At 47.6% G+C, this 23,596-nt stretch overlaps 3 protein-coding genes across 4 annotated transcripts; all 3 read right to left on the reverse strand.

Annotated features, from left to right (window-relative positions):
* Nucleotides 1-2,769: 2,769 nt before the first annotated feature.
* Nucleotides 2,770-7,560, reverse strand: LOC120698069 (ATP-dependent 6-phosphofructokinase 6-like). The gene is made up of 14 exons (XM_039981541.1): nucleotides 7,036-7,560; nucleotides 6,342-6,388; nucleotides 6,192-6,231; nucleotides 6,034-6,096; nucleotides 5,810-5,947; nucleotides 5,138-5,296; nucleotides 5,002-5,055; nucleotides 4,753-4,821; nucleotides 4,512-4,641; nucleotides 4,201-4,241; nucleotides 3,840-4,064; nucleotides 3,644-3,689; nucleotides 3,400-3,551; nucleotides 2,770-3,218 (listed from the first exon to the last, which is right to left on the reverse strand). Exons 1-14 carry the CDS (start codon nucleotides 7,357-7,359, stop codon nucleotides 2,997-2,999), a joined length of 1,710 nt encoding a protein of 569 aa, XP_039837475.1. The 5' UTR covers nucleotides 7,360-7,560; the 3' UTR covers nucleotides 2,770-2,996.
* A 1,511-nt stretch (nucleotides 7,561-9,071) lies between these two features.
* LOC120698070 (mitochondrial-processing peptidase subunit alpha-like) lies at nucleotides 9,072-15,172 on the reverse strand. 2 transcript variants are annotated; one of them, XM_039981544.1, is made up of 14 exons: nucleotides 14,968-15,132; nucleotides 12,203-12,424; nucleotides 11,825-12,121; nucleotides 11,577-11,744; nucleotides 11,325-11,492; nucleotides 11,165-11,245; nucleotides 10,916-10,982; nucleotides 10,633-10,730; nucleotides 10,454-10,526; nucleotides 10,288-10,358; nucleotides 10,148-10,197; nucleotides 9,701-9,813; nucleotides 9,529-9,620; nucleotides 9,072-9,446 (listed from the first exon to the last, which is right to left on the reverse strand). In XM_039981544.1, the coding sequence occupies exons 1-13, from the start codon at nucleotides 15,004-15,006 to the stop codon at nucleotides 9,568-9,570; spliced, it is 1,500 nt and encodes a 499-aa protein (XP_039837478.1). In that variant the 5' UTR covers nucleotides 15,007-15,132; the 3' UTR covers nucleotides 9,072-9,446; nucleotides 9,529-9,567. The 2 variants fall into 2 exon arrangements, with proteins under 2 accessions (XP_039837478.1, XP_039837477.1); XM_039981543.1 differs by having other exon boundaries at nucleotides 9,072-9,620; nucleotides 14,968-15,172.
* Nucleotides 15,173-16,295: 1,123 nt separating this feature from the next.
* Nucleotides 16,296-21,949, reverse strand: LOC120700674 (putative leucine-rich repeat receptor-like protein kinase At2g19210). Its single transcript, XM_039984920.1, has 13 exons — nucleotides 21,859-21,949; nucleotides 21,207-21,753; nucleotides 20,612-21,105; nucleotides 20,399-20,537; nucleotides 19,848-19,919; nucleotides 19,674-19,745; nucleotides 19,509-19,589; nucleotides 19,265-19,379; nucleotides 18,839-19,126; nucleotides 18,625-18,751; nucleotides 18,397-18,465; nucleotides 17,766-17,958; nucleotides 16,296-16,797 (listed from the first exon to the last, which is right to left on the reverse strand). Exons 1-13 carry the CDS (start codon nucleotides 21,947-21,949, stop codon nucleotides 16,296-16,298), a joined length of 2,790 nt encoding a protein of 929 aa, XP_039840854.1.
* Nucleotides 21,950-23,596: the final 1,647 nt, after the last annotated feature.

The following is a 23,596-nucleotide window of genomic DNA, read 5'->3' on the forward strand; positions in this document are numbered from 1 at the left end:
CTTCGCGAGCTTCTGGATTTCGCGGCAGTTAGCGGCGCTGTGGCGAGCGGTGGGATGCACTGGGCATGAACCTCCGCTACCACCCTGCGGGCGAGGGCGTTTGCCATGCGCGTTCTGGCCCCCAGCCGCTGCCGCAGCTGCTGGCGCCGCTGCTGCAACTGGTCCGCCAGGATGTGGCTCCCCGCAACTCCGGTTCTTGTTCTTCTTCTTGCCACCGCCATGAGCGGTAGCACCGGAGCCACCTGCTTTGGTGTCTCCGTCTTGGGGGGCTGAGTGCCATGCGCGGCCCTCAGCGGCCTTGGCACACTTGTCTGCCAAGGAGAAAAGCGTGGTAACGCTTTCCACCTCGTGCGTCGCCAGCTTCTCGAGCATCTTCTCGTCACGTACCCCCTGTCGGAAAGCAGTGATAATAGATGCATCGGAGATACGAGGAATGGTACCCCGTACCTTGGAGAAGCGCGAGATAAAGGCCCGTAGCGTCTCTCCGGGTTTCTGCCTCACAGCGTGGAGGTGAGCCTCCACACCATGCTGCTGGTATGCACTGGCGAAGTTCGCAGTGAACCTCGCACAGAGCTCCTCCCAGGACTGGATTGTCCCAGGAGTAAGGTTCATGAGCCAAGTCCGGGCTGGCCCAGACAAGGCTACATGAAAGTAGCTTGCCATGACGGCGTCGTTACCACAAGCTGCCGTGATAGCGGTAACGTACACCTGCAGGAATTCTGACGGGTTAGTAGTACCGTCGTACTTCTCCGGTAGGTGCGGGCGGAACTTGGACGGCCATGCCACCGCGCGGAGATGATCCGCGAGCGCAGCACAGCCTACCCCGGCCACCGGGGCGCCCGACTGTATCCGGGCATTCACCGGAGGCTTGGGTGCCACCACGTCCAAGTCAGCGTTGAGGTTGCGACCCTCAATGTTGAGACGGCGCTCTCGCGCCCTCTCCACGGAGATGCGGGCGTCCTCACCCGCGCGCCTGCGGTTGAGCTCCGCCCGCAGGTCCTCTGTCTGTGCACCCCTCACTGTGGGGGAGCGCACAGATGCCGACGCGCCGCCCTGGCGCCGGTGGTAGGGTACCACCGCATTGCCAGGCGGAGGTCGTTGCCCAGTCTTTGCAGAACTGGGGGAGGCCTGAGCCAGATGGAGGAGACGGTCAACGTCGTCCCGCCACTGCCTCAGGGCGTCTGGCGAGGCTGCAGCAGCCGGAGGGTTGCGAAGCAACTCCCTAGCCGCCGCTAGCGCTCCGCCGCTCGCAGCTTGTGAGGGGGCCCTCAACGGGCGCCCTGACTCTTGCCGTCAAGCAGCACGCGCCGCCGCCGACGGTGGCTGCTCCACAGGCACGGTTGCCCCTGGAGCAGGAACGCGAGAGGCGTGTGGCGTGGAGGACGCCACACCCTCCGTCATCTCCACGTCGTCCACCTGAACCATGGAGACGAGCAAGAGATGAACCGAAACCAACCACCCCTACCTGGCGCGCCAAATGTCGTGGTGTGGCAAACCACAGTCGGGTGGCGGAATGCACCTGTCTAAGCCCAGAGAGTGAGTATTCGGGGGTTAGTTAGCGACTAGTTCGATCTTGCTCAAGAACACGAAGAACACAGCAGGTTTAGAGTGGTTCGGGCCGCCAGAGCGTAATACCCTACGTCCACTGTGCGTTGTATTGCCTTGCCTCGAGAGAGTCTGCGAGAGCTTGTGTGTTCTGTGTGTGCCGCGAGCGCTACCCTTTTATATCTCAAGGGAGGTGCGTACATGGCCGTTGGGTCCCCGACAGGTGGGCCCAACGATGTAGTATAAAATAACGTACTGTTCATACATTATGGCGTCGCAGGCGAAGGAGATCTCTCCCGGATTTCCTTGCCTGCTCCTGGAATCCCCCGTTCAGTGTGTCCAGGCGCTGTCTTGTCGGAACGGCGCCAGGCGTAGCTAGCGGCGTCGCCTGCCACGTAGCTGAACAGCCGTGTAGCTTGCGGCGTAGGCGGCATGATGGAAAAGTGTCGTGCCGTCGTATCCAATTAATGCGGCAGACGGGCTCTGCGCGGGTGCGGCGCAGGCGGCTCACTGTATACCTTGGTAATACGCGGTCCACAGTGAGGCCTGACAAAGGCTGCCCCGCGTGCCGTGGCAGCAGAGCACGCCTCAACCACCCGCATTGAATGCGGTGGGTGGACGAGCCTTCCAGTGGAAGACCCGCGCCAGCGCCCGCACCTGCGGGACACGTGGAGCCTTCGGACCCCCCTGGCGGTATGCTAGCTCTACGCACCTGGGAGGTCCGGACAGGCGCCGGGAGGTCCCGGACCCCTACGGGGGGTCCGGGCCCCCGGCCGTCGATTCGGGGCTTCCCCTCCTCTTGGGACACGTGGCGTCACCGGACCCGTCCCAGAGCTGGGGACGGGTCCGGGGCCGTTAGCCCGATGAGGTAGGAGCCTGGCCCGTGAGACCCGGCAGCTCCGCCCCTTATGGCGTTAGTCGAGGATGACTATGCGAGTCCTGACTTACTGCAGTATGAGTGAGTATCCCATGGCGTTAGTCGAGGATGACTATGCGAGTCCTGACTTACTGCAGTATGAGTGAGTATCCCTGCTACAGGGTACCGACAGCAAAAACGCGTACTTTAGTTGCACTAGCACTTTGGAGAAATTAAAATGTCGAAATGGAATCACACTCACACCATGTAACTTCTATGCCATACCCATTTGTTCATGTAACCCAGCAGGTCTAACATCGTTGGGCTGCAATGAACTTGCCAGCAAGCCGGAGCCGGATGGGCCATAGTAGCCATCATCAACTGATGAAATTGCATTGAATATTACCCAGCGAGCACAAGATAGTGCTTGTACAGGTTCACTGATCACCGCACCGGTGTTCATTTTATTGCTCTGGGTATCAGGATAGTATCCATGCGTCCTCATACGCAAGGCATATGCACATAAAAAGCAAAATTTATAAGCGTGGCAAAGCTTAACAGCTCATGTACACATTCCCGGGGCGCCAGCAATCACTTAGATCTCTCCGTTGGAAGAAGTAGAAGAGGACTGCTCGAAGGAGCTCGCCACACGATGGTTGGCGCCCATCGGCAGTGGTGGCCTGTTGGCAAGCCTATCATCCTCCATCGCTTCATCGATGTCCTTCTGACTTAAGAAACTTGGCTGGTTAGTCGACGATAGCAGCCTGGCCCACATCCTGTCGGTGATCTTAACCTTGTTCCTTGTGGATGTCACCCTCTGCCATCAAAAGAGAAGTTCAGTGCTTATCTGTTTTGTAAAATTGCAAATGCAGTGGAACTCTTGCTGACTCTAGGCAGGGTTTAACAAAGCTATGCAGCAGATGTGTTGACAAACATGCATTCAACAAACAAAATAATACTGTAGTGCCTGTGTAAATGAATGAGGGGTTATTACTCACATAGAAAGGTATATAGGTATGTCTACCGTTGACCATTCCAACGGTGAAGCTGTACCCTGCCATTGCACCATGGATAGCGCTGTGAGCCAGAAGTGTGCAGTACACGTTGTCTGATGCATTGCTTGGAATGGCACGGATCATGTATGTAGGATCTGCCAATTTAGATGGAATATTGTTAATAATAGACCGATTAATTGTTTTACAACCATATACATAGCTAACATGATTAGTTTTAAGTGGCTACCTATGTATTTAATCGTCATCTCCATCTTTTTAGTCTTGAAGTAATCCTGCAAGGAATTGACACATGGGTTATCAACTGAAACTTTCAAGAAAAAACATATGGCAGTATTATAGTCTCTGAGACAGTGAAAGACCAAATACAAGACAGAGAATTGACTTGAGTCCTATAAGAAAGATCTTGGCTATGTAATATGTACCTTTATCTTGTGAGTCAACCAAAGACCAATATCAAGCAGCAGCTTATTTCCGGATGCATCTTGTTGATCTGATTTGGCTATACTTTTTGCGATAAGATCCTGCCCTGCTCCCTCGGCAACAACGATAACCATGTGCTTGTTCTCTTTCAGCCTCCTTTCTATATATTCAAGCAGCCCACCTTCTCCATCCATATAAAATGGAGACTCCGGAATCAAACAACAGTCCTAGGGAAATTGGAAGTGAGGTAATAATTATACCGCTGTTTGAAATAAAGACACTCCAAGAACCCAGAAGGACAGAACCAGAAAGAATGGACCGCAGAACATAACATCCTGCAGGTACAGAAAGGCATCAACTTACCACATCTCGACTAGCAAGAGTAGCACACATCGCAATGAACCCTGCAACAGTTGGGCAAGATTCAGAATTCAATGACCAGAACATGAGCGAAAACAACAGATAAGTTGGTAAAGTCCTGATGCTTGAAAAAAAGAAGAGTGCACTTTGCTCTGAATTCAAAATGCAAATGTGCTGTGTGAACTAAGAGTGCCTGGTTATTACTGTTTTTTCTTCTTTTCTATGCCAGTATATATGGTAAATGCTTTCAACAACTTAAGGTTACTGTGCAACGAGATAGAAGAAATATGTATGGAATCTGTTAGAAAACTAACCACTATAGCGCCCCATCAGTTTTACTAAGCCTATTCCATTCTCAGCACTGCAAGCTTCGACATGAGCTGAATCAATGGCACGCTGGGCCTCTTCCACAGCCGTATCAAAACCAAAGGACTTGTCGATAATCTAAGAACCAATAGATTTGGATATCACAACCTCACTCAAGCGGTCACTTTAAAAGGCAATGTCGTGAAGGATTTTTGCATTAAAAAATAAATATATCTTGTGAAATATTACCGCAATGTCATTATCAATTGTCTTGGGGACTCCAGCCACAGAAACTTTCAGGCTACGTTTTCGGATTTCCTGCCAACAATTTGTAACATATCAGGGTAAAGAATATCTTAAGTAAAACCACTATTTAATTTCCACATCATTTCCTGCAGAATAAAGCATATAGGTAGACAATGCTGTTTCTATAGTAGTATATGTTAATCATGCTGGAAAGAATATATGTCAAGAGTCCACGTGTCCAGTGATAATTACCTTGAATATATCGTATGCTCCCTTCTGAGTTCCATCTCCTCCAATGATATACACCTGGATACAGTGTGCTAGTATATGAGTCAACCTCCAATCAGAAGAGGTATGGTGATGGGTACAATTGTAAAATCGTGTTTACCTGATTAATCCCACGATCTTGAATGTTATCAACAATCTTCTTTGTATCATGACCACCTCGTGATGTCCCAAGAATTGTACCACCCCTTTTGTGGATGTCGTTGACACTCTTCGGTGTCAGGGGAAGGTAGTTGCTAGAATAAAACCCTTTGTATCCATTCTGCAATTAGTATAACATGTTAAGGCAGTAGACATTAATCAAAATTTTATGAATGATCAAAACTGATTATCCTAGACCCGCTGCATCCTACTGTTTATGGAAGGATTACCATATTAAACCTACCAGTCAGCATTCATATTGGTCGCTGTCATATACAATACCTTACTTTAAATGGACATTTGACTAAAGCATCAGCCTTCACTTAAAATAGGAGAGCAAAGCCTTTTTTTAGCCGCCTTAATTGATATATCAGGGTCCCTCTGATTGGCTCAAATATATGGCTTACATGGAACGGAAAGTGATTCATTCAAACACAATCTATTTTTTTTTCTACACGACACACTAAAAAATATGATATAATATCAACAATCAAACAAACTGGCCATTCCTTCATTTAGCAACAGCAAGTTATAGCGGAGGGGGCAAGTTGTGATAAAGCATGTGTCAGATGCAGGATTAAAGTTTTAACAATTCATTTGGGTCATATATGGCAATTAACAAAAGGACGCATACCTGTATTCCAAAGATGCTGTTGACGTTGTACATGTGTGACAAGCCACACACAAGTTCTCTGATAACAGTGTTAAGCCCTGGGCAGAGGCCTCCACAAGTTACAATGCAGGCTTTTACTTCATCGGGACCAAAATAAATCTATAAAGGCTCAAGTACAAGGATTTCTGTCAGCCTAGAAACAAGTAGTGTGTTCCCATAACTTGAAGGTGACTAATGTACCCTACCCTCTGACGAGGCCCAGCACGACGGAAGTGGACGCCACGCCGGCTGTTCTTCTGAACAACCACCTGTAACAACAGAAGATGCAACTGCTAGTAAATTCACTGTCAACCACAATATCCCAATGCAAAGCATCCTAAATTTTACTTTTCTCTTGTTTTACCTTTTGCGGTACAGTATCATCTTCATTGACGAAGTACTGCCTGGCATAAGAAAAGTTTCATGTTAGCATATTGCAGAGCAACCAATGCACAGAACTGAACAAAACAACTGAAAGCAGCAAACAATTTAGGATAGGCAAGACAGGCCATACTTGACAGTTGAATAGGCTGGATGGTCTTGTAACGGATTAGGATAAGTCTGCCACCAAGAACAAAAAAGCAAACCATCAGAACAACTATCACAGTTTGACCTTCTTAGGTGAATCAAAGTAAGCACCCCCTCATCAATTGAAATAGAGTAATAGACAAATATCACTGCTATACCGTTTACTATAAATTTCCATGATCTGTTGTATTATCTGTAGAAGAATGTAACAGTTTTTGGCAGGGAGCATGAACCAGCCAATTACAGTAATACCTTGCTTCCTATGCTGAGCATATCCTCCACTCACCCAGTGAAGCCCCCAATCGAACGAATTGAGCAATGAATCCACATAATCCCCATAACTTTGACAGTACATATAATACAGTTTATTTGTTCTATTTAACCTGTTTTGATCTTATAACTGTTTAAAAAGCTAAATGAAAGCATAACTGTTACACCATCTGAATATCCAAAAAGGGATCTCCGTAACAGAAATCACCCAAAAAAAATCAGCTACCCGCCACCAAAATCACTTCGCAGTTCATACTTCGCTAGAGCCGCACCTCACCGCCCAGAAGCCGACATCAGAAATACCATCAGGCATCAGCGGACCGGAACGCGACCGTACCCCTACAGCCGCGGGGCGGGAGGCGGAAGGCGAGAGGCGGGATGTGGGGACGGATCGGTGGATGGGCGCTCACCGGGATATCGGGGACGTAGTCGGTGAGGTGCGGCACGTCGTCGAGCACGTACCCGAAGTCGCCCTCGGAGATCTTGACGTAGGCGGCGTCGGCGAGGCTGACGGAGGAGGCGTTGCGCAGGGCGCGGAGGTTCGGGTACGAGTCGCGCGAGATCCGCACGCACGTGGCCGAGAACGGCAGCGCCGCCTTGGGCGGCTGCTCCGGGGGCGCGCGCTCCCCGCCGTCGTGCCCCAGCTCCTCCCGCTCCTCCTCCTCCTCCCCATCCTCCTCCCGGTGGTGGTTCTCGTCGGCGTCCTCCGGCGGCAGGATGATGTGCGACGCCATGGGGGGGGGGGATTGCGAGGCTGCGATCGGAGGAGGCCTCGAGGGTGTCTCGCTCGCGGGGGGGATGGCTCCGAGGTTTAGCTAGCTCTAGTAGTTCGCCTGATTGCTCTGCTGTGCCAGAAGCGGACGAGGCGGCGCTTCCGGTGGTTTTAATAATAAACGAGCCGAGCGCCGCTGGGGAGAGGGGGAGGCGGGGTCCGGTCAGCGGGGGTCGTCTCCGGTTCCAGGCGCTGGTTTTGAGCGGAAAAGATGTGTGCGCGCGCGCGCGGTTTCGCCACCTGTTTGGCGCGGCGGATACGTGGAGCTGCGTCGCGGTTTCGGGGAGACGGCGGCGATGGCCTTTGGCTGGGCTGGGCGGTCGGCGGCCTGCATCCGGAGGCCGTAGCGACGCCCGTGGAGCCTGCGTTTTCTGCCGGTTAGTTTGGGCTTGTGGTGCGGCGGCGAATGGCAAGGCAACTCGTCGGAAACTCGGGACCAGATGCCCGCGGAGCCTGTCGTGTCGCCCAACGCCGCGCGGTCGCGGTCGCTGTCGCTGGTTTCAGGTTCGGCGACGCGGTGGCGGCCGGTCCCAGCCACACGAGAGATCCGGCAGGCAAACCGTATGCCGCGCCGCCGCCACGGTGCGCGCGGGTCAATTCCCGGCGTCGCGTCGCGACCGCGTCATTCCTTGCGCCGCTGGAAAAAGGGCGCAGCGGGATTGGAATGGAGAGCTGGAAGCACAGCTTCGATTTTGCCAGCCGTCTGTAATTTTGTAATCGGAACAGTAACGTGATGACAACACCACCCATAAGTTCTCTGTACAAGTCTGGTCTGTTCTGGTCATTTGGTCGGCCCAGAACTAATGACGTTGGGATAACAAAAGGTCCAAATTACCCTTCTTAACTATGAGATAAGTTCAAATGACACTCTAAACTATTTTCTAGTTCAAAATACTCTCACAATTACGTCAATTCATCCAAATTATTGATTAGTAAGGTTTATCTTTTTGTTTCTTCGAGCATACTGTGTGTGGAGTCTTTTTTAAGTTAACATTTTAGAGTGTTAGTAGACATCGTAAGTTTAAAAAAATAACTATATTTTTTTCGTTATTATTTTGATAAGCAATAAGGTACGCTTATGCGGGCCCGCAACCTTGTACTGGAAACCAGCGGGAGTGCGGGACTTGTTTGTAGTGGGCCTGACGCCGATGATGCAGCCTTCTCAGTTCGGCCCGTCTGTCTATGGGCCTCGTCAGTATTTTCTTCGTCGCGATCCGTAGCAAACAGCAAATTTGACTTTTAAGAAAAGAAAACTTGACAGCTTCTGTATGGAGGCTCGGCGCAGGCCCACTGCCTCACTTGCTGCATGTTACATATCATAAATCAGGATTTGCAGCATCCTGCATTAGACATCCACCGATGCAAGGTCCATGGCTGCACGAGTGCTCCAGCTTCTACACGGGCATCCACAGCTCGGGTTACAATGCTGCCGCCGCTGGTGGCCACTCCATCGACATGAGCCTGAGGTACACCTCATTTGAGATGGAGAATAGCTACGGCAGGGGGGCAACAGTGGGCTCAGCTTTGAAATATGAGAAGGCATGACAATTTTGATTTCGGTAAGTTCCAATACGAATGGACAATCTCAGATAACTCGAAGACCTTGCTGCTCTCCAATCTCCATCATCCCTGGTTTTGAATGGGTGGCCGTGCAAACATTAATTTCCCAAGAAATCAACCTGAACTCCAACGGTTACATTCAAACCCGTGCTAGTCATTGACCTTCGCACACAGAAAAAAAAATGCAGGGAATAGATAATTCTAATTTCTATGGTTAGGGCTTGTGGTTTCACACTAATAAACATGATAAACAATGGCAAATCTTACAGCCAAAATTGCAAAAGATGTACGCCATAAATCCAAAAGGCAGGCTGATAGGCTCATCTTTCTGAACGGAATTGCAAAAGATGTGTCTTTCTGTCCAGAAGGCTCACTTATCCATATCAAACCTAGTGCAGCCAGGATACTCGGGAAAGAGCTGCACTGAAGCTTGCAGATTTTCATCAAAGCCACGATGGGCGTACGAGTGCAGAGAAGGGGCACTTGAAACTGCATGATTATTATTCTATTTGAGTAACTTTCCATTAAGCATAGGCAAGTTATTCCAGCTGAGGGCCGCTGCAGGCTTCACCTTCACATGTTGGGGTCATGAAAGCCCAATGCTGAGTGCTCACTTTGAGTGAAACTTGCGGCTGACAGACTCGTAGCTAGGAACATGAATAACTGCAATAAAAGCATATCAGTCAGTCGCTATACTATACCTTATAGCACACAATGACTCGGCTTCAAGATACTGAACATACCATCACCCCATGATGCCATTGTAAGCGGTGATGACAACATCTTCTTTGCAGTTGACGAAATGTCATTCAATGTGATCTCCTCAACAGTTTTCAGGAAATATTCAATGGGTTTCCTGCAATTAAGAAACATGAAACCAAATGAAGATGGTAACAGCTCTACTGGCCTTTGTGTATAGTTACATTGTAACATAATGCCCTACACTTCTGGACTCGGAAGAAACGTTAGCTTGCTCACAAATGGACAACTGCATGCAATACAGTATACTAAGAAACTACTCCTATGTCCTCAATCGGCTTGGACTTGTTGGGGAGCCAAATATATCTGAAGTAATATCATAGAAAAAATCATCTAATGCAGCCATACTAGTACTTTGGTGAGGACAAAGTACATAAATATAGCAGAAAATAGACTTGATTTATGTACTAGTATAGCAATACTCCTCATACCTTTCCCCATAAGTCAGAACCTGCCTTCCAATATCTTCAGATGCTATGGACTGCAGAAAGGGAAAAACATGTAGTGTAAAGAACACTTAAGGGAAACAAATCATATGGTTGGGGTTTGATCAGGAGCAAGAACAGTGTACCCTTGATTCCAGGTTCATCAGAACGGCAGATTTGGTTGCCTCTTTAGCACGATCAAGCTGTTCTTGTGAAACTATACGGGGTACAAAAAAAAGAAGAGAAAGGAATGTGACTGATAACGGTCAACCCAATGTGGAAATAGATTGAGATGATAGTGAAGAAGGAGACCTTTTCCAGGAGTTGCAATCTCAAGGAGTTCACCTGCTGCCAAATCCACAGCCTTTGTCGAGAAGTCTGGGCTCTGTTGAATGATAATAATATTTTTTTGTAAAAAACAATCAGTCAACTGCATTTATTGCTTGAATACAAGGGCACACACAATTTAGACTATGCCATGAGACACTTACAGTGACTGCATAAATTCCAAAAAGACCCGAATTGTTATAGACACTGTTGAAAGCAGAGAATGATTCGATCTGTTGGTAGTTGCTCAAGACACGGAGATCTGTAGGTACAGGATCAAAGATTGTGTTAGGATACTACCTCTGTTCTTAAATATGACGTTTAGGACAAGATGATTAGTTCATTTTAAATTACCCTAAACATCATATATTTAAGAAAAGGAGGGAGTACATTACAAAGGTTCGCTTGTATAGCTCTAAGAAAATAATGATTTGAAAAGAGGCATACATAATCGAGAATGCATTCCCTTTCCAGGCCCACCAGCAGAGAAGGACCCTCCTCCTCCCATGAGCATCTGCAAATCAATAAATTGATTAACCTATCTTTGAGGCCTTAGATTTAAATATGCATCCAGAACATGTGATAAGATGTAAAAAAAAGTTATAAAAATATTAAAAAGCAATAACTTATATAAGAACAGGCATAACCACTAGTATCCATAGATATTTATATCACTTCAACAGTTGTTAGGCATACCTGAAGCACTGTGACAACCATTGCAGTTTTCTCTTGATTCCAGCCACCAGGAACCTCAAAAGCAAGTGCAATATGTGTGCTCTGTTTCCATGAAATCCAATTTTAAGCAACATGGAAGTAAATTATAAATCATAACAATGCTGCAATGCCAACAACTTACTGGAGAATCTGCTTGGCAACGATAGTCCCCTCCAACATAAACTGATTTTGGCTCTTCAGGACGTTTCACACTGGGAAGGTCAGATAGAAGTGGTTCTACAACTGAAACTAAAGTATCATGCTCAACTCCTGATGCTGCAAGAACCATCCTGGGAGCAGTATAGTGTTCCTATGTTTATCAGAGCAAGAAAAAACATCACAGATATGCCCTTGTGACTGTATATTAAATTGAGAAATAAATCACGAATCTTACAGCTACAAATTCCTCCAAGATGCTAACATCCAACCGGTTTACAGCAGATTCTGAAGCCATCAAAGGTTTTGCAAGTGCCCCAGAATATCCAGCTGAATGAAGTGCCTCCAGAAGTAGACCTTGAGGATTAGCAGACACTTCAGATATTTCAGATTTGATCTTCTGGAGCTGCAGAAACGAATGGCACACCATTATTAGTACAAAAGAAAGGGATAAAAATCTTAAGCTTGCTTTAGTTGATCAAGTACCTGCTCTTTGACCTCCCATTCGAGAAATGCTGGATTCCTCACACTGTCAATGAGAACTTCAACCATTTCTGGTGTATAGTTCTTCAATGCATCATAGGTATAGCTCATTTGCTCACGGGAAGCTGATGCGGAGACATTTCCTCCAATGGCTTCTACCTCACGAACTAGCCGTAAGTGACTTCGATTTACTGTGCTCTTGAAGGCCATTCTCTCCAATAGATGGGAGACTCCAGATGAAACGGGTGTTTCATAAATGGAACCACAGTCAATGTACAGACCCACTGAGACTGCTGGGCTCTGAAATTAAGTCCACAAGAAAACAAGATTGTCATGGAAAAGAAAGAAAGAAACGTAACATAAGTGAATGATGAGCAATACCGGTGATGTTTCCGAGGCAATCTTGACGCCATTTGGAAGAGTAGTGATTTTTGTCTTAGATGGTTCAACGTAGTCTGGTAGAGGTGGGGGAATAGTAATGCCTGTTAACGGAACATCTAGGGGAGGAAGTTGGCTTGATTTTCCCCTAAGAAGCCAGCCAAAAAGACCACCTTGGGACTGCTTCACAACACTTGTACTAGCAAGCCTGGTAGCACCATGATGCTGAAAATTAAAAACAATACAGATAAGAAATATGCCTTCATGTTACAGAATGTTTCAACATCAAGCAAGGGACAACCACGATTCCAAGGGCACAAGACATGGATGGGATTCATCTAACGCAACGAGATAAATATGAGAATTAAAAACCACCATGGCCGCATGCCAAATTCCATCCACATTCGATTCGTAACTAATAAGAAAAAAAAGAATATCACAAATTGGAATTCCATTCATTTGTGCCCCTACACGGAAACAGGACCAAAAGAACCCCATTCGGACCCATCGCCACTTGAGCATATGAACCTGTGCGATCCGTTTGGATCTAATCAAAGTGTGCTCATCGGCCAAGAGGCGGTTGTGACAATTGTTATCAGAGCTCACAATCCTTGGCTTCTTCTTTGTGTGTGCCATTGGGTGACATGGCGCTGCAGTCGGAGGAGTGGTGGGTGGCAGAGAGGAGCCCAGACTGGCTGCTCAGCACGGGTTGGAGCAAACCAGCGACATCTAATGAAGCAGATGGAGTTCATGGCTGCAAAAAGAGTTCAGATCACATGTGGCCAAGTCATGGACAGAGAGAGGAGATCGTGGTTGGGTGCTCTCATCCTCCACAGGTACCTATAAAGGTGATTTCGAGTGAGAGTGGCATTAATTTCCTGCACGAAGCACCTGCCCAGTGTTTTGCCTCCAAGGTGTTTGTTGGAATGCCACAACAGGGGAGCATGCACTCAATGTTCGATGCAATGCCTCTTGAGGTTACATGGGATGAGGAGATGCAAGATGACATTAATACACATGAAGGCCTATTGCAGCAACTAGCCTTGGGTGTGGATGCGGAACTATTGCAACACATTGACTCCCAGGATGGTCTGCTGCAGCAGCTAGCTTATGGGGTGGACGACCAAAATGCAGTGCAAGAAGGTTCACCCAATGGTGTCCGAGAGCGATGCAGGACTGGATTTTGATAAAATGTCTCACAAGGATCTTGTTTGGAATGAGGACATGTCATCTGACCTTGACACGCATGAGGAGTTGTGGCAGGAATTAGCACTTGGCAGTGATTATCTGATCAAAGAGAATACAAAGCCAATTGTTATACAGGATCTGGATGAGATGCTTGAGCTCAAGGTGGTTGATGGTGACAAATCCAATGGATACTTGCAGCTGGGAGAACATGGAGCTGGTTTTTGGTACGGTGCTGCTCTCTGTAGGGTCAGGGTATGGTGCTGATGCCTTGTCTTCACAATGTCTTGACCAGCACGGCAAGGACAAGGATAATTTATTCCTTGTTCTTTATGAAGCATGTGTTGGCCAAGAGATGAATTGCGACCATCAGAACCTGGTAATCCTTGATGAGAGGCAAGAAAAAGGTAATGCTCAATATGTGATAGCGGAAATGCCACCATGGAGGCAAAATGCTTTCAGACCAGGAAATCATGATATGGAAGTTGCTCATTTGGTTTTTGACAAAATTCCTTCATGGAGAAGAAATGGTTTTAGTCCAGGGAGCTATGAGGTGAAAAGGACTTTAAGTGATATTTCTAACACGCAGCTCAGTGATCAAGCTTTCAAGTCTGAATTATTTGTGGATGCTTTTTTTGCTGGATGTGGAGTACCAGGGACGCATTTCTGTTTGGCAATGGCATACTGGTATTTGGAGCTATCTTATCATGGGATTATCCTTGAGGAGTGAAATATCAGTCCCAATTCAGTTCATTCAGAAGGCATCAGAAATATTCAGTTTACAAATAATAACTCATACTGTTGGCATGAAGAAGTGTGATCCTGAGTTAGATGACTGTGGCATTGCTTCTAGTATCTAGGAGCTAGCTACTGTGCTGCTCAGTTTGCAATACTACCTTGTCCTTGGAATGAAACACTCTCAACATGGGAAACAAGGCCATCCGTAAAGTGTAAATCTCAGGAAGGCAATGGTTTCTATACAAAACTTAACGTTGCAAAGCTTATGTATGTCCCTCCATATCAGTTGCGTGAGGCTGTTGCTGGGTGGGCGATGTTCCCAAATAGCTGTGCATTCAAGAAAACAAGGGATGAACTCACTTGATACTGCATACATCGCACCTAATGCTAAAGAGTTGCTACTGGTTATCTTGTTGATAATCAGGACATGGGATCGAGGCATATATAAATTCAACATCAACAAGTCTAGTTATGACTGCCGACCTGCACAAATGTTCAGAAAAGTTGGACAGCAAAGATTGAGCAAAGAGTAGGCCATCCAGGATATGGTGTAGGGACAGGCAATATTTTAGGGCGGCGGAAGTGCAACACCTGTGCTATCTGTATGCAGGCATCGAACAGAACTGAAAAGGAGAAACTGGATCGGGGTTTTCCCCTTCCGTGTTCGTCCTCGGCGGAGATCCGATCTCACGTCCCGGCGTCCACCGTCGGTGGCCTCTATCGGTGAGCTCTAGTCCATCTTCCTCACGTCCCGGTCTTCACCACCGGCGGCCAAGCGGCGGCTGTGACAGAATCGAGATGCGCATGCAGCAGGGAAGGGGAGGAAGGGGACGGGAGGGCCGAACCTTGAGGGAGCGGAGGTGGCTCCCCGCGGCGCGGTACATGATCTCCGGCGAGGCGAGCGTCTCTAACTGCGGGGCGGCGGCAGGAGAGGGGGCGGAGGAGGAGGGGCAGAAGCCGGCGGTGAGGGGCGGCGCGCGCTTGGGAGAAGCTGGATCGGAGGAGAACTAGTGCGGCGGAGAGAAAAGGTCAGGGGGCTCCGCCTCGCACGCGGAGGGTATGTGGGCATGTGGGCTTGTTATGTGGGCTTGTTAGAGCAACTGCAGCGGAGAGACTAAATTTGAGCCTCTATATTGCTTTTAGGAGCCAGCCTATAAAAATTTAGGGGCTTCAAACTCTAGCAGAGTGACTAAATTTAGAGGGCCTCCAGTTCTAGGGACTCTGGACCAAAATTTAGTGGTCTCCCCAAAATGGGGGCTCGTATAGGGCCCGGTTGGAGATGTTTTTTCTACTGGGAGACTAAAACAAGAGATAGAGTCCCATTTAAGAGCCCGGCTGGAGTTGCTCTTAGGCCCCTATTGAGTAATGGGCTTTGGTAGGCCGCTGATGGATCGGTGGGCTCTGCTAGGCCGCTCAGTATTTTGGGCGTGCAGCTGAAAAGTAATGTCCGCTTTGATCACATTCTGCACCTTGGAGCGAGGAATTTCGATATTTGACGTCAAATACGTGGACCTCACCTGTTTTGATATTAAAGTTATAAGTTTTTTAAAATATAACACTGGACGTGTGAATTCTTTCAAAATAAGGGATTTAAACTCATACCAAGCAAGCATGCAGAGGCAATGGCATAATGGAATACTTCGTGAGAAGACGTAACGACAGCCGCATGCCCTTGGCAGTGATGAAGATGAACACAAGACGATCCAACTTAATTTTATTAAAATATTATTCTTGCATGAACACCTTAACAGATTTGGATGCATGCTAGAAACTAAAGTTCACCCCAAAAAAACCATCTAGATTACTAAATACAATACAACACAACCATGAAGATTCGATGGACGTCCTAAAGAACTAGAACAAGAATTCAATATCAATTGCATATGCCAGCAGATCTTCGGATGTTGCTGAAAGAGTACCAACAATTAATAGATCAAAATGTTCTTTGCTTTCAACAATGCCTGCAATGCCTCTTATGTAGCATGATCATTATTTTGTATTTCCTTCTAACTCTCTAAGATTCCAAGATCTCAATAGAAAAGAAAAGATAACAACATACAGACACACTTCCTTTTAGAGCAAAACAACGCACACGTATAACATCTTAATCTTTGTACATCCATCCTTTCTTTAGTTTGGTGAAATAACTTCATTGAAAGACACATGAATAGGCTTATCGTGCAACAGGACCTCTGCCCATTCTTGGCACCTTCCCAAAATTATGCTCCATCTCAAATGCAGTTCTGGTCTGGCTCACATCAGTTGACTGGTTATCAACTGTGTACGCATTGTAGCCCGAGTCGAAGTCGCTACTACTTCCGGTGTAGAAGCTACCCCTTGTACCACTGGTGCGGTTCCCCTCCTCTAGCTCAAGGCATTCCTGCAACTGTGCCACCACGTCGGTCATTGTAGGTCGTTGCACTGATGCTTGCACGGTGCACTTAAGTGCAATATCCGCAACCTTCCATGCACTATTGACATCATACTCGCCACGCATTCGCTTGTCAAAAACATCCTCAATGTTGCCTCGTGCCAAGCGTCGTCTCACCCATTGGATGATGCTGGTAGGCTCTGGGTCAGATAGAATGGCCTGCCTCCCTGTGACCAGCTCCAGCAGCACAACACCGAAGCTGTAAACATCACTCTTGGTTGTTGGCTGCATAGTTGCCTGGTACCTGAAAGTTTAGGTTCAGGGCCGGCCCTGGGCCAGTGCCAGCGGTGCGACCGCATTGGGCCTCCGGAAGTAGGGGGCCTCCAAAAATTAGTGTGCTAATAGGCTTCACAAATATCAACAAAACTCAGTTAGTCACAAGTCATAGATAGCAGGCATGTTAAAAAGAAGACCAATCGATCGACTCGACGACTCCGCCGTCTGTCTGGCTGCCCGTCTCGTTGCGCCTCCTGCCCTCCTCGACTTCTTTGCATCGCGACTCGCGAGACGCCGGGTCGCCGGCCGGCCGCCACGCAATCTGTAGATCACCGCCGCTGCTAGCTTGTGCCCGATTGCCAATTTGCCATTACCGATCAAGGTTCAAAATCTTCCTCAGTTACATTCCCTTGTCTATTTTTTCCTAACACTAAGGTTAGATATACTCAAACTAATTTTGATTTTTGTATCAATGATAGTTTTCTTTTCAGTTTTTAGGGTCACCCAATCAAATCACATGTCTATTGCTTATCGAATCTTGTTTACTATGCCGGTGACTGTCGCATCAGCTGAAAGAAGCTTTTCATAGTTGAAGTTATTGAGGAACTATTTGAGGTCAGTGATGTCTCAGAAAATGTTAAACAGTTTGGCTACTTTGTGCATTGAGAAGGGGCTGCTGGATGAGATTGATATTGACACTATCATCACTGATTTTGCATCTAGAACTGTTAGAAGAAATTGTTTTAAATGATCTAGAGACATTTCTCTTTTGTATTTTAAACTTGTTAGTGTGAGATTGGTTAATGACACTGAATTTTTCAATATTATCTTGTATTTTTATGATGAAGGGGGCCTCCATTTTTTTTTTCCGCACCGGGCCACAAAAATGTCAGGGCCGGCCCTGTTTAGGTTGTATGCATGTATAGCTTATCAAGAGGGGAAGAGAGCATAATAAAAACTTTAAGAGATTTTATTGTGGGCTCTTGATTGACATACTCTGGATCAACGTATCCAGGTGTACCAACGAGCGCATTAGTTGATATATGAGCCTCATTATCGGTACTGAAAGCCTTGGACAAGCCGAAGTCAGCAATCTTGGCCTCCAATTTTGCATTTAATAGGATATTAGTCGCCTTCACATCCCTATGAATGAGAGGTGGGTTGCACCCCTTGTGCAGATACTCCAACCCTACAAGCACATTAGTGTTCACACTTCCAGCAGAGCCGAAACTTATATATAAATTAACCTATAAATTAATATAAATACATAAAGAGTAAAATGCACCATCAACCCCTAAATTGTTCAGTGTTTGTCATCTAGGTTGCTAAACAAATTTTTAGTTTCATGTCGCTAGAATTGCAAAGTGGTTTCACCCAAGATTCAAAAACCCATTGTAAGCACTTTGGTTGTTGACACAAAAACTAAGGCATCTTATACAAATGATGAAGTTCTTTAATTAGGACATTGATGAAATTTCAGTCATATTTAATACTGATTGGAATGGTTTGGACTAAGGTGAACTAATTAGCAAGTTGAAGACAAAAAATGTGAAGTAATAGTTTGAGATTTTGAGGACATAAGTGACAATAATGAATTTAAGGAACGTTTATGTATGTTTTATATTACCTTGAGCTGAGTCCAGTGCAATTCGAAGCCTTTGCCTCCATGTTAAGCGTTTTCCATTACGACCGTTTCCTGAAAAAGAATCGATGGAACAAGAAACTAATATCAATAGAAGCACTTCAGAAATAACCATATGGAACACTAAAATCTTGGCTATTTGAAGTATAACGGTGTGCTGTGCAAAAGCTGAACTCCTATAAGCTTGCATATGCGCTATAGCCTGTGGCATACCTGCAATCTGCTCTTGTAGGGTGCCTTCGGACATGTACTCATACACAAGTGCCATGTACTGGCCATCCTTGCAGTAACCGATCATGGAAACGAGATTCTTGTGATGAATTCGTGTTAAGATCTGAGCCTGACCAGATGATCACGAGCGATCAAGTTCTGCAGTAATGTTGCTAAAAAGGTCCTTATTTTCAAACTATGAAAAGTTCTAGCTTACCTCCATGAGGAACTCCTTCACACCCTGATTGGAAGACTGAGACCGCAGCTTGACGGCCACTTGAGTGCCATCCTCCAAGAATCCGTCGTAGACTTTCCCAAACCCTCCTCGGCCGAGCACGTGCCGGAAGTTATTCGTGACCATTTCCAACTCCTTGTACGTGAACCGGCGATTCTCAAGGTGCAGTGAGCTCTGTGCATACACGTCACTTGGTGCTAGGGACGTGGGTGCATAGCTCATCGGCGTCGATCCTGAGTGGCACATACAATATATAGTCATAAGTTTTGTGTTCAGGGTGTGAAAAAAATGCTAGAGCAGGGCAGTGTGATGCGTGCATGTCACCTTGTCTTTTTTGCCTCAGGAAGAGAAAGAGTACGGCTATCACTGGTATTCACTGTGTTCGGCTGGTGGGGTGGGGGCTGGTATCGCCACAACCAGAACTACAGGGACGGCAATGTAGACAGCAAGCTTGCTTTTCCCCTCTGCATTTGGCGGCTTACATGAATCGGCGTTGTTGCAAAGGTTTGGGTTATTGTCATGTCTACACACCACGTACACGAATGAAATTCAAACTGTTTCAACACAGTGTAGGTATTAAAATTGTTCCAAATAAATCAAATCGACAATATACTTTGCAAAACCAAAATAGAACAATGATCAGATAATCGACCGTAGACTTAGGGAGCCGTCTTTAATTCTTTTCAGAAGTCCATCGGGTATCGATCCACTCAGCTGGTTGCTTGTCAGATCTCTAAAAGAAACGAAATGCTGCTGGTGTGAGAACGTGGGGGCCGGGGGTCAACCGAAAAGGTATTGGAAATCATCAGCAACTTACAGAACTGTCAGTGATGATAATTGTGAAAGTGCGTCTGGAATTGAGCCGGTCAAGTTGTTATGTGATAAATCCCTGCAACATAAATATATGTGACATGTATGCTTCACTTATTACATACAGTAGGTCCTTTAATGGGGAGATTGAAACAGATCAATTATATTACTACATACGTACAAATATTGGACGGCCTTGAGGTTTGCAAAAGAAGATGATATATCGCCGTCCAAGCCACTGGAAGATATATTTCTGCAAGATGTCTGACAATTCAGCTTAACCATAGCTTCTCGCTCCCAAAAACATGACGTCTTGGACAAGATCCCATCAAAGTTTTCAAACTTATTTGACTTTAAGTAACCTTTTGCTTAAATCTGATATTGGAATAAATTTATTTAATGGAATTTGATATTGCATAAAGATCCTATTTGAATAAATTTTAAATTAATTTTTTAATGGAATTTGATATTGGAAAAGAACAGGTCCCTTTGACTCCCTCAAACATTCAGTTTGTCAAAATCTGACCCTGGACTTTAGATGGGCAAAAACAAAGATAGAGTAAAATAGACTATTTTATTATTTAAAAATGATATTTATCTCCAAAGGTAGTTTCTTAAAAAAAGTCATTGTCAAAGTTTTTTTTTTTTTGAAAAGCAAGTCATTGTCAAAGTTAGTTTCAATGACTAGTATCAAAATGTCCGAACCATCACTTATTATTAGCGAGCACTTACACGCCCGTGATTCTCGAACGACTGGATATGGCATAACTGCAAGTCAACCCGTCCCAGGCAAAATTCTTCGGACTGCACGGGTCACCGGCCCAGTTCTTCTTCACCCCATACTTCACCTTGACGTCGGTGATGGCAGATACTGTTAATTGCGTCTAATTAGTTTCCATTAACACCCCAATTAAGCCTATCTACTTTGCGTCCACATGTCCGTACCATCTGAGGAGTGCGTTCCGACGCCGGTGGTGGAGATGACGGAGTAGACCTCGATGGCGTTGATGAACGGCGGCAGCGTGGAGTTGGCGGTGGCGTTGATGCTGACGTTGTACCGATCGGAGGCCGGCAAGGGATCGTCTCTGTAGCTGTAGTCAGAGTAAAGGTAGTCTGGCCTCCACCGCGGCCACACCTCGCCGTTGATCCCGAGTAAGAACTCGCGCACGGCGTTGCTGGACAGGCGCTGCAGCTCGGAGAAGTACACGATGGGTATGTACCCCGGGGACGGGTCCCTCGGCTGCGGCTGGGACTCCCAGTTGAACGTGATGTTGTTCGATGTGTTGCGCGTGGTGATCGCCATCTGCATCACCTTGGACGGCGCCTCGAACTCGTCGCTCCTCAGGTTCTGCACCTTCTCCGTCGTCGACATCACGTCCCAGACGATGGCGTCGGCATAAGGCGGGAGCCATACTCTGTCGTGTGGATCATCAGGGTACCTGCAGACCAATCGATCGATCGCTTTAAATTCGGGGTCAAGAACAAGAATCCTGCTGTGCACCTCGTTGTCAGGTGACTGGCATCTTAATTTTTTGCTCACCTGACAATAGCTTCGGCCTGCCCGAAGTTGATCCTCCCGAACAGGACCAGACCCTGCATCGCTTTCGCTTGCGGGTAGAGCGAGCTCTTGAGCGGCCTCAGCTCCAGCGCGGAGATGAACGGCGTCCCGGAGCCGGTGTTCACCAGGCAGACGTCCACGTAGTCGTCCGGCACGACGACTATCGCCTCCAGCATCTTCACGTCGTCCGGGCTCGAGACGTTCACCATGGTCCAGAAGTTGACGCCGGCGTAGAGGTCGAAGACGGGCGGCCGGTTGAGGCCGTCGTAGTTGCCGTACTTGAACTCCGCGCGCAGGAGGTACTTGAGCCCCGCAACAGTGGAGCGGAGCGTGTAGCAGTTGCGCGCGCCGTCGGGGAAGCTGCGCACGTTGAGGTAGCGCTTGGCGAGCGTCGGCGTGATGTACTCGGCCGAGATGTTGCTGTTGGAGCCGGCGTTGGTGAAGGCGGCGTCCGGGGCGTACGACAGATTGGTGTCGCCGTCCACGGAGTTCGCTGTCCCCAGCAGGCCGCAGTCTATGCTGATGAAACCTGCAACAGCGAAGCCCATCACGTTCTTCCATCCATACATGCAGTAAGAAGGATCTGAAACTTTTGTGAAACCATTGAGATGTTAATATGTTATAAGCATACTACCAAAGCTGTCGGGCTGAGCACGAGCTTGAAGTACCCCGGCGGTGGAGGCGGCGGCGAGGTCGAGGAGCAGCAACCACGACGGTGCCACCATTCTTTTTTGCATTGTCATCATTGCTCAATTTCGCAAGCTACCAGGCGTAAGAAACAGTTTGTGCTTTCAAATCTATGTACTAGGTACCCCTTATATATATGCGTAGGAAATCGTAGTCTAGATGGTGAGCAAGCAAGTACCATTTAATTTATCCCAGCGGCCTCTACCTTCACTGTGTTCGGCTGGCTGGTGCTGGTGGCTGGTGCTGATTTTTTGTGAGAGAAAAATACTGCTAGCTAGCTGGTGCTGGTGGCTAATACTGGTTTTGTGTGAGGGAAAAATAATGTTAGCTGGATGCAGTAAAGATGAAACGAACAGAGTGCTTGATGGCGGGAAATACCAGTTGCTTAGCACATTAAGGACATCAGAATTACAGAAAAATCAATCAGGTCAGCACATTTTTATGCAGTACAAAGCTTAAATCCAACATCACTTTTTTTGATATGATGGCCCAGATTGAAGTTTCCATAGTTTGCACGGGGAGATTAGTTTGCACCTAATATGTTTCCTAAAAAATAACTAATTACACAATATGACTGTTGTATATGTATCGTGGTGCTGTAACCACAGCCGGGTGGCGGAATGCACCCGCCCTAGCCCAGAGGGTGTGTACTCGGGGGTTAGCTAGTCCTAGTTCGATCTCTCTCAAGAACACGATGAACACAGCGGGATTAGAGTGATTCGGGCCGCCAGAGCGTAATCCCCTACGTCCACTGTGTGCTGTATTGCTTGAGTCTGGGTGAGCTTGTGTGTATCCTCAGCTGAGTCTCGAGAGAGTCTCAGGATCTGTGTCCGTATTCTAGCGGGCGTGCTATCCCTTTTATATGTCTAAGGGGGCATGTACACTGAGCGGGGCCCCGACATGTGGACCCGGCGATGTATTATAAACTACATTTTGGCCTTCAATGCCTCAGATCCGGAGATCTTGTCGTCGGCTTCCATGCGTAGCTTCTGACCAGGGATGGTCTTGAGCTGTCCTGTCAGAGTAGAGTCTAGCCTCTGCAGCCGCGCGTCGAGGTCATGATGAAGTGCCCAACTACTGACTCAGTCCACTGTAGTAGTGTGCACTGTTGCTCCAGTCAGTAGCTGGTCATCATGACTTGTCGCCCATGCGCACGGCGCTGAGTCTTTAATGCTTGTCTTGGTAACTGATGAGCCACCTCGGTAACTGGCGATCCACAGTGTGGACTGACAAAAGCTGCCCCGTGCCCAGAGGCAGCAGATCCCGCCTCAACCACTCGCACTTAATGCGGGTGGGTGAGGGAGCTTCCAGCGTAAGTCTTGCGCCCGCGCCCACGTCTGCGTGACACGTGGCGGCTCCGGACCCCTCTCGAGCAGCTAGCTGAGCCGAGAGCTCACGGGGGTCCGGATAGGCACGTGGTCCCGGACCCATCTACGGAAGTCCGGATGGCACGTGTAGGTCCCGGGCCCACCTGCGGGGGTCCGGGTCTGCGGTCACCGGTGTTGAGCATTTCCACCTCTTGGACACGTGGTGACACCGGACCCGCTTCTCGAGCGGAAAGCGGGTCCGGGACCGTTGGTCCGGTGAGATGGAGTCGTACCCCAGGGGTCCGGCTGCTCAGCTCCTTAGGGCGTAGTTACGGATAACTACGCGAGTCTTGGCACAGTAGGAGTGGGTACCCCAGT

This window comes from Panicum virgatum, chromosome 3K (assembly GCF_016808335.1).
Source record: "Panicum virgatum strain AP13 chromosome 3K, P.virgatum_v5, whole genome shotgun sequence".
Taxonomy (NCBI): Eukaryota; Viridiplantae; Streptophyta; class Magnoliopsida; order Poales; family Poaceae; genus Panicum; species Panicum virgatum.